At 39.4% G+C, this 10,866-nt stretch overlaps 1 protein-coding gene across 1 annotated transcript; it reads right to left on the bottom strand.

The window, feature by feature from the left end:
* Positions 1-9,752: 9,752 nt before the first annotated feature.
* Positions 9,753-10,562, bottom strand: LOC141589957 (uncharacterized). The gene has a single exon (XM_074410577.1). It carries the CDS (start codon positions 10,560-10,562, stop codon positions 9,753-9,755), a length of 810 nt encoding a protein of 269 aa, XP_074266678.1.
* Between the last annotated feature and the right edge of the window lie 304 nt (positions 10,563-10,866).

Genomic DNA, 10,866 nt, shown 5'->3' with positions numbered 1-10,866 from the left:
TTTTAATTTTAAAAATCCAAAAATATGTTCTTCCCTTTGTAGTGTAGAAATGTATATATTGTATATATTTGTTTGTTTGTGTTCACTCCTATCACTTGGGACCGACTATGCGACATTCGAGGAATGAGGAATAAGAAGACCGCATGGTATCATCTTTCCAAATCTCCTTTTTCTTCTTATATGTTAATTACAATGTGGCTTCTTTTTGTTTGATGCGGTAAAAACCAATGTGATTCTAGGAGTTGCATTTAGATTATATGGCATACTAGTGATAGTAGCATTTGCATTAGGTTGTACATATGCTAGTTGCATCATGGCATATAGTTGCATTTTTAGAAAAATTTTGTAAAATTGTCTCGTTGGGAATCTTGGCAAGTGTATATAGGCCCTTGTAGATAATTTTTCTCCTTGAGACTTTGTTTGCTAGAATACCCTAAAAACACCCTAGATGTGTCATACTAGTATCTTTTGACCCATGGACTAATGTAACCACCCGGATTATAAAACAAAGGAAAAACTTATATAAAGTAAATATCAGAGTATAATACTGATAAAAGGGTCAAGGTGGCAAAAACACCTGACCAATCCGGTTAGCTACTAAATCCAAAACCAAACTATTACATTATTCAAAGGTTCTTAAAACATAAAGCAAACTCCTATTTTATTATTCATCTCGCCGCACAGAACTTCCCCAGCAAGATATCATCCAAACAGCAAATCATCTGAATAACTTGAGAATGGGGGTCGACAATCAGTAGGGAGTAACTAGATGCTCTCCCAGTCATGTTTACAACAATTGAATATAACTAACAATCAATAATAATTGGAATGTAAAACCAGTAAACATGTGAGACCACCTATACTCATGAAACCCAACACAAACTTACCATAACTTCATCAACCTCAGACGAATGCAATTATGCAAACCTAGACCATATGCAACCACTAGACCATGAACACTTACAATACTATAGCGACAAATGACCCACATTAACGAATGGCACAAAGCTAGCATTAAAGCATAGCAAACATGGTGACACACGATCCACAACAACAGAAGGAACAAAGCTATCATCAAAGCATAGCCGAATAGAGCTAACACCGTTAGAGCGTATAACGCACTGCCTCTAACTGCTAGAGCGTATAACGCACTGCCTCTAGTTGATGGAGCGTATAACGCACTGCCTCCATCGGTGTGGAGCGTATAACGCACTGCCTCCAAGGTATTATGTATAGCGTATAACGCACTGCCTCTAAGGTATAACGCATTCTCGGTGCAATAACTGTACGCCGAACGACACTCGGGGAACAGAGCGTATAACGCATTGCCTCTCTTACCCCCCCGACCATAGACAATTCACCAGTCCCCGAAGGGTAGCGTTTGTTCATTCCGATAGTATATAACTGATACTACCGTCATCTATTCAAACCAACCAACAAATAAATGCACAGTATAACTGACTGTACCAACATGCGTGAACAACATCACGACTCAACTCATAGGATAGTATAACTGACCATCCTGCTTATCATAAGAATAAGAGTAACCAACGACTCATGCACACATATTGTCATACAATATAACTGAACACCACATAACATGTGAAGCAAGTATTAACGATCAATGTTATAGTAACCTTAACCATAACATGAACTCTGGATGCGAGGTTATAGTAAGCTCGACTATTGTAATACTACGGTTTTCTAAGTGGGTTACTCGGCCGAATATGGCTTACTCGGCCGAGTAAGTATGTCGTGTGTTTCTGGACAGTTTACTGCCCAGGAATACTCGACCGAGTATGGGAATACTCGACCGAGTAGAGGATACTCGGCCGAGTATACTCTATACTTGACCGAGTATCCGGTCTGACGGGTTTATTTCCGCGGTTTGGTTAAGGTGATTAGGTATTATTATAAATTACACTTTTACGGTTTCTAAATCATTTTACCAAAACTCAACGACGCTCATATCTTTCTAATCACCCTAATCACTCTCAAGGCTAATTGATCGATCGCAAGTCTATACTTCCGTCTCTTGTCTCGATTTCTTTGGTAAGTCTCTAGTTCTTTGTAATCAGCTAATAGGTTGTCTTTTAGGGTTTGGCCCAAATTATTGTTTTGGGTTAATTTGGGGGTTTAGGGTTTTGGTCATCGTATGTATTGTTGATTGTTAATTATTATGTTGTAGGTGATGATGTGTTACTCTTTGTGCATTTCTATGATTGGCTGCGGCATAACAGATTATGAGAAGGTAGGGGTTCCCTACTCAGTTCCTGTTTAATTGATTTGAGATTGTGTTGTAATGTGTATGATTGATTGTCTGCTGATCATTGTTGGAGCGGGTGTGTTGGTGTGGTTGTGATGATAGTTGTTGAGTGGAGTCACTTGCGGGAGTGGCTTCACACCCTAGTTTGCCCTCCATGGAACCCGCCATGGGAGAGGATGTGCACATTAAGGGACAGAGATATCACTCGTTGATGAGCGAGGCTTAGGTGAGGATTGGCTGCGGTCCTCCACTGGCGGCGAGGATTACCTGTTGCGATGGGTAATCTAGCAGGGCTACACACTTTGGTGTGTAGTCGGTTACTGTGTGAGATCGGGAGACCGAAGGTGGATAATAATCAACTGGTTACCTTTTATACTTGTCTTACTTTGATTATTCTGTAACTGACCCCGTTGCTGTTTTATAAAATCTGCGGTGATCCATTTGGGGGTAGTGAGCAGATCGTGACAGGTGATGGAGTTCTCTAGCTATGGGCAGTCATGGGGAGTCATCACTCGAGTCTAGCTTCCGCCGTCAAGAGATTTAGCTTTTATTTCTAATTGTTACACTTTCACAGTTGTACTTTGGTTTTGGTTTTGGAGAAGATGTAAACTTTAATCATTTATACTTTAATAATTATGTTTGGATTGTTAACTTTGATATACTGACCTCGGGCAACCGAGATGGTGACGGTCTCTCATGCTAGGGTGGTCCTGGTAAGGCACCTTGGTATGTGGGGGTGTCACAAAGTGGTATCAGAGCGACAATTCTGGCACCTAAAACTAATGAACCTAATGAACTTAGGGTGTCTAAATAAAATGAACCCGGGGAGAGATGTTGGGAGCTACCGCAAATACTTGGCAGATGTCCCGAAGTCGCATTGAGTCCCTTACGATCTCAAGCCGGTCACAAGGGGGAGTTTTATGAACCATTGTATGTTGAGTCATGTGTGTGTGTGATACCTATAACTTGCATCTTGTGAAGTTGTTGGATGAATGGTGAAAGTGTTGGAACATGGTAAAATATGAAAAGTGAATTGTGAATTCGTATACGATAGATCTTAAGCATGAAATATGTTGAGCATGTTACCTGTTTAATACGTGGCTTTCAAAAGGGTAGTGGTACATGTGTATATGATCATGATGATATTAATGTTTGGTTTGTTGGTAGTAGCATGTGATTAAGGTCATGCGTCTATATATATGAATGTCGTGTTTAATTTTCATGTGGGTATGATAAAATTTCAACTATGTACTGATTTTTTTGAAGTATTGAGCTGTTATTGTTTGTCTTCTTCATATTTAAGTTGTTTTGTTAAGAAAAATTGATTTGAATGAAAACCGATTATGGAAGTGTTGTCTTAAAACTATCATAAGTCGAGTTCTAAAAATGATATTGCTGTTATTCCAATTGGAGGTGATATCTTGTCTTCTTACGATTCTAACGATAGGTCACACACCCAAAATGACCAAGTAACGATTGAGATATGACTGTTTTACGAAAACTGGACGATGCTGAGAACTGAGTTGGTACTCGACCGAGTAAGGGCAACTCGGCCAAGTATTCTCAATACTCGACCGAGTAATCCTTCTGTGAAAATTGGGTCAGCTTTTGGAGTCGAAAACTCGGCCGAGTAATATTGTTACTCGACCGAGTATCCTGTACTCGACCGAGTACCTCATTGGGCGGTCATTTTGAGTCGGTGGCTATGTTCTTACATTTGTTTTGAGTTGTGGGGTATGTGCACACGTACGCTTTGGGTCTTAAAGCATTCTTTATGTATGTGATGGTCTTGATACGTAAGTTACCAGCTACTATGATGTGGAGAATGTCGGCTTATGAAGGATATGTGTTGGGTAGAGAGGACATGAGTATACGGGATTGTGATTGATAGTGGAAAGAATAAGTGAAGTTAACGAGTTATTGAGATGAGGATCACATTATGTGAGCTATGGTGAGTGAATTAGTCGTTGACTTAAGTGGTGTAGTGATGATTGTATATGGTCAAGCGAAGATAGAGCAGTAATGTAAATTCGAGGAATGTTAGAAACAAAAGTTGAAATGAGGGATGTGAAAATTATGGTAATTTGGGATATATAGTGATTTCTGGGGAGAGACGATTATGACGATGTTGGGTAAGGAGATGAAAATGGTGATTGGGGAGCTTAGGTCGAGGGATGCCACAATAAGGATATATAGGTAGTAGTCGTTATGGAGATTTCTATTACTAGAAGGTGTACCTAGTGTATAATCATTTGGGAGGTCACGGGATAAAGCGAAGCATGGTTATCTAGGATTATTGGAAGAAGATATAATGAATTAAGGAGAAATTATTGACTGGGTGGATCAATCGGTGGAGAGTATGAGTGAAAAGTGTGATGAGAAGGATTGTTGATAAGAAATGAATGAGAAATAATGACATAGGCTTATGGAATTTGATTTTTGGTGTTAAAGGAAAGAGAAGGATGATGGTAAGTTGATTGAACGTTTACAAGAATTAGGGGACATGAAAGTCAGGCATCATGGAATTGTGTGATGCTACCATGAGGGCGTGAGTTAAAGGAGTATATATATAAATTGCAGGACGACTTGTCAGACCTGAGTTTGAGGGTTTAAAGGAGTAGGAAGTTGGTAGGGTGTTTGTACGGTAGGAGACTATGGTGGTGAGGTAGATGATTATATAATCAAGGATAAAGGTTGGATAGTTGTTGAGGTAAACTTTAATGATGGACTTAATGTTTGTTATTTGGGGTGATAACAAGGAGAGGAAATGAATTGTTATATTTAGAGATGATGGTAGGAGAGTAGTCACACGAAGAATGGTGGTGTCGTAGTGGTGTCACTAGTGGTTGAAGATGATGTTACATAGGGAAGTTAGTTGTTCTAAAGGGGTTGATTTTTTGAAGACTGATTGGTATGTATGGTCGTGAGGGAGTATAAGATGTGGATATAGGAGGTGTTTGCTAGTAGTTGGGTACTGACGGTATGGTTACACTTGACAGAAAGGGGTAGTTATGTGAATGGGAGAATGTCTTAGGAAGGGCATACAAGTTAAGCACGGGCGAGAGGTAACCTTATCAGGTGGTAACTTACGTAATCAGGATTGGCTAGTTATATTCGATTATGGGTCCATGATATGTGTAAATGTTGGTGTGAGGTTCTGACCTCATGAGTCATGGTATGGATAATATTCGTAAGGTTGGTATCCGTGATTCCGTGTAATATGTTGCGTCTGTTGGAATATTTGTCCTCCGACAATAATGCGATCACAACTGTCGATCATAATGATCACATGTTTAAATCTCATTTTAAGAATACATGTGGGATGTAATATTTTACAGTCAACTGGTCCACACATATTGGTAATGATTGGCTGACTAGAGTTTGACATTACTGTCGTGCGACGGTGGTGATCAGTTGATCCCCTTAGGTCATACCTATAGGGAAATACTCTTAATTGATTATTTAATTAGTCGTATGCCGATACGAGTTAATTAAATTTCTTAAAATTGACGGATGATTTTGTGAGTAATGTTTTTTTTGGTGTAATGTGAGCATTTTTATAAATCAATAACAAAAGGATACATCAATCAGCATACATTTTGCAGCAACTACAAAGACTACTAACAGTAACAAAGACAAACTATGAATTAACAATCCCTATTCTTTGTAACCATTCTTTCTCTGAACTACGAGCTGGGATTATATTGCATCCTCTCAATCTGATTGTCACCAGCTTCTTAATAGCTTCCCCAATACACTCAGGAGTATGCAAGTTCAACTCCAACCTGCACCTATTTCTTTCCTGCCAGAGATGGTAGCAGCAGGCCAGTAATGCTACTCTTCCAACTCTCCTCTGCTGCACAGTATAATGTAAACCAGTAGAAGGTAACTTCAGTTGCAGCCAGGCTTCAATACATCCTATCACCCTGACACTGTAAGGACAGTCCTGAAATAAATGAGTATGAGATTCAGGTCCACCTTCACACATAACACAGCTATCAGTAGTACAAACTCCAATATGCTTCAGCTTCAGACGAGTATTAAGAGCTTCTCTCTTAATAAGCCAACCTATAAAGGCATGCTTAGGGACACACCAGCTGTCCCAAACATCCTCATACCATTGCACAGGGGGGTGTGTACCCTGCAACCAACAGTACCCAGAGCTTACAGAATAGCCTTTGGAATCATGAACCCAAACACCATTCTGAAACCCTGCAGCCATCCTACTCTTCACCTTGCAAATATTCCCCCAATTCCAATTAACATCAGTTGGAGGAGTATATGAATTCCAATCACCACCTTTCATATACACATGATCAATCCATAATACCCATAACCGATCTGCCTTAGTATAAATCCAGTTAACAAGCTTACCAACTGTTGCTATATTCCACACCCTTGCTTCTTTAATCCCTAAACCTCCTTCTTTTTTAGTGCAGCACACTGTATGCCAAGCTACCAGAGGTGCTCTTTGATACTCAGCTCCACCATCCCATAGATAATTTCTGCAAATTGCCTCAATTCTAGTGATAATGCATTTTGGAATCAGAAAAATGGAAGCCCAATAATTGTGTAAGGTATTTAGAACAGAATTGATCAATGTAAGTCTTCCTGCATAACTGAGCTTTCTAGCTCCAATCCCTTTAATTTTTGCAGTGATCCTATCCAAGAGAATATTACAATCCTGCCGAGTTAGCCTGCCAGGTTGGATAGGAATACCAAGATATCTAAGAGGAAGCTGTCCCTCTTTAAACCCAGAAATTTGAACAATGTCAGCTCTAACATCATCAGAAACTCCATTAAAGATAACCTCAGACTTACTAGCATTCACTCTTAAACCTGAGCTAGCTGAAAAAGTAGAGATAGCCCTCAGCATCAACATCATGGACCTCACATCTCCTTTACAGAATAACATTAAATCATCTGCAAATAACAAATGATTTAGTTTTATCCCAGCACACAGAGGATGGTATCTAAAATACCACTGTTGAGTAGCATAGTCCAGTATCCTAGTCAGATACTCCATACAAATTGTGAAAATAAGAGGGGACATAGGGTCACCCTGCCTCAATCCCCTTTTCCCATGGAAATAGCCAAACTGTATACCATTCAAATTCAAAGTGAAAGATGTAGAGGTGATACAACTCATAATCAAGCCCTTAAACTTCTCAGGGAAGTGCAAAGCACCAAACATTTGTTCAACAAACCCCCACTCAATAGTATCATAGGCTTTCTGCAAGTCCAATTTAAACATACTTCTAGCAGACACAGTTCTCCTTGAATAATATCTCACCAAATCTTGACAAATAAGAATGTTCTCAAGAATACTACGACCCTTGACAAAAGCCCCCTGATTCCTGCTAATAATGCCAGGCAACACCAAAGCCAACCTATTACAAAGGAGCTTAGAAATCGTCTTGTATATAACATTGCAACACGAAATAGGCCTGAAATGAGTGACATTAGTAGGTCTATCCACCTTAGGTATAAGGGTGATCACAGTGGAATAAATCTGGCTGAGAAGTTTTCCAGAATCAAAAAAATTCATAATAGGACCCCCAATCTCATCTCCAATAATATCCCACGCATCCTTAAAAAACTGGCTAGTATAACCATCAGGACCAGGAGATTTGTCCTTAGGAATACTAAAAAGGCAACCCCTGATCTCCTCAAGGGTAACAGGCTTAGCCAACAAGGCCCAGTGATCATCAGTACAGCAACTCCCTCTTCTGACTACTCTGACATTAACATCAGTAGTCTGATTTCTCTGACCTAACAGCTCCTCATAATAGTCAAGAAAAGCTTGCTGAATCTTACTCCCTTCAGTACAGAGAATCCCATCTTTTGTCTCAATTTGCATAACTTTATTAAGCATAGTTCTTTTCTTGATAGCATGGTGGAAATAAGCAGTATTAATATCACCTGCAATGGACCATTGAATCTTAGCTTTTTGAGCCAGGAAACTATCCCTAGCCTCAATCAAAGCCCTCACCTCCTGAGACAGGTTATACTCATTTTGAATAAGCTCCATATCCCCTGGTTGCTCCATAATCTTCTTCTGAATCTCTTCTAACAGTGCACTAGCAATGACAGTACTATTCTCCACATCAGAAAAACAAGTCTTGTTCAACAATTCAGAACAGGTTTTAAAGCTTTGAGTTTCTTAATCACCTTAAACATTTTAGTGCCACCATAGGTAGTCTTCCAAACACCAGAAACACACTCCTTAAACTCCTCAGCAGGCCCCCACATGTTGAAATATTTAAAGCTTTTCTTACCACCAAAATCAGTCTGCCTATCAACCAAGGTACAAGGGCAGTGGTCAAATAAGCCTTCAGGGTGGAAATGTGCCAAATAATCACCAAAATTATCCATCCATTCCTGATTGCCCATAATTCTATCAAGCCTACTATAAACTCTACTCCCAGCATCCTGTTTATTAGACCAAGTGAATAAGGCTCCAGTTGCAGAGAGATCCTCCACCCCACAAATAGAAACACAATCTTGGAACTGCTGCATCTCAGCCTCAGTAGTATTACCTCCCAGACGTTCAATAGGAGAAAGGACAGCATTAAAGTCCCCAGTCCACAACCAAGGTAAAGAGCAACACCCAGACTCCTGCTTTAAGAAATTCCAAAGCTCTTGCCTCTCATTGAGCCCATTAAAACCATAAATCATTGTTAACAAAAACTTCTTATGATCAGTTCTTGATTCTACCATCATATGAATAAACTGAGCACCATAAGCTAAGAAATTAACTTCAAAACAAAGAGGATTCCAAAGGACCCATATTCTACCTCCTTTATGCGAACTACAATTCGTAGAAACACTCCACCCATCACATAAAGAAGAATTCTTATTAAGAAGACCACTAGGTTTCAATTTAGTCTCTAAAAGCCCAAACAAACCTACACCATTATTATGCATAAACCACTTCACAACCTTCTGTTTATTCAGGTCATTAAGACCCCGGACATTCCAAAAACCTAAACTATGCATTAGACTTATTGGAATGGGGGTCCTTTCCACTCTCAATAACCCTTGCCCCAGGAGTAGTCATCCCATTCAAGGCATCCATAAACGTATAGGCACCAGATTTCCCAACCACTTTTTGTCCAAAGACCCCATCTTGCCTATTCAGTCTCATTAACTGTCTAGCTGGAGTAGAGGATATACCCTTAGCTAATGGTGGGAACACTTCAGGTGTAAACAAAGGAGTAACCTGCACAGGAGACTTAGCAGCATGGGTCTGCACTTTCTGCACAGGTTGCTGAACAGGGCGCCAAACCTGCTTTGGCTTCTGAGGTAAGTTCACTGCTTTGTTCACAACTTTAGGTTTCCTCTGTGCTGCTTTCTTCCTGCACTGATGTTCATCATGCCCATAACCCTTACACACAACACAGGCAACAGGCCTCCACTCATACTCTACTTTCACCTCCACTTTATGTCCAAATTCATCCAGAAAATACACCATTGTAGGCAAAGTTTATCCCATATGAAGTTCAACCAGCACCCTAGCATAGCTGAGCCTGATTTTTTCCGTAGTCAATTCATCTTTTTTAACAAACTTTCCAACCAAACCCGCAATACTAGATAAACAGTCACCCCAAAACTTTAAAGGAATTCCTGTCATTCTAATCCACACCGGAACTATATCCACATCTCCCTTAACCAAACCAGCCTCTGAATTCCATGGTTTAACAATAATAGGTTTGTTTTCAAATAAGTAATACCCAGAATTCAGTAAAGCATCTCTCTGTTCTGGCCTCTTCAATCTAACAAGAAAGACACCATTATCCATAAACGAGACCCTATCCACCCCAAACTGATCCCACACATTAAAGACATAATCTTCAATCACATCCCATGGAGGGTTTGCTCCTAATATATAACAAACAACAGAGTGGTTCCAGAAAGCTACCTCCTTTTTAACATCCTCAGATGTAAACTGAAGGATATCCTCAAACTCCTCCTCTTCATTGATTGTTGACATTATAGGAACATCTCTCCCACCACGGCGAATGACCCATCTAGTTTCAGGTTGTTCACTCCTTCCTTCATCAAGGTTCAGAACTGGAATACCTTGAACTTCATTCATCAGCTTAGTCTTCCCAGTATCCTCAGTCTGAGGGACTTTAGGACTACTGTTAAGAGGAACGTTCCCTGTATCCACCTGATCTGCTGTAACATTCTGTTTATTTTGAGATTTTTTTGAAGAATTTTGTGATTTTTTTGATGATTTTGATGATGATGCTAACGGTGAAAAAGTATTCTCAGAGAATGTCATAACAGCCATGATGACGGCTCTAAAATTTAGGTTAGAACGCAGGTGAATTTCAGAGAATTTTCTCTTTCTTTTGTGAGTAAAGTTAACATGTCTTATTGTAATTTGATTAAATGAGATACGGTCTAAGTAATCGAATTGTTTTATTACTTAGATAAAACTATTGTTTACGAAACAATTGAAATTGAAATTGAATGAATAATTTATTATAAATACAAGACGACGTAATTTATAATTTGATAAACCGTTTTGGTACAAGTAATTACGAATTACTAGTCGATTTTGTATATGACATATTTTATGAGTATGTTGATTT

Source organism: Silene latifolia, chromosome 7, assembly GCF_048544455.1.
Source record: "Silene latifolia isolate original U9 population chromosome 7, ASM4854445v1, whole genome shotgun sequence".
NCBI lineage: Eukaryota > Viridiplantae > Streptophyta > Magnoliopsida > Caryophyllales > Caryophyllaceae > Silene > Silene latifolia.
The sequence above is the reverse complement of the archived record's forward strand: the minus strand, read 5'-3'. Positions and strand labels throughout refer to the sequence as shown.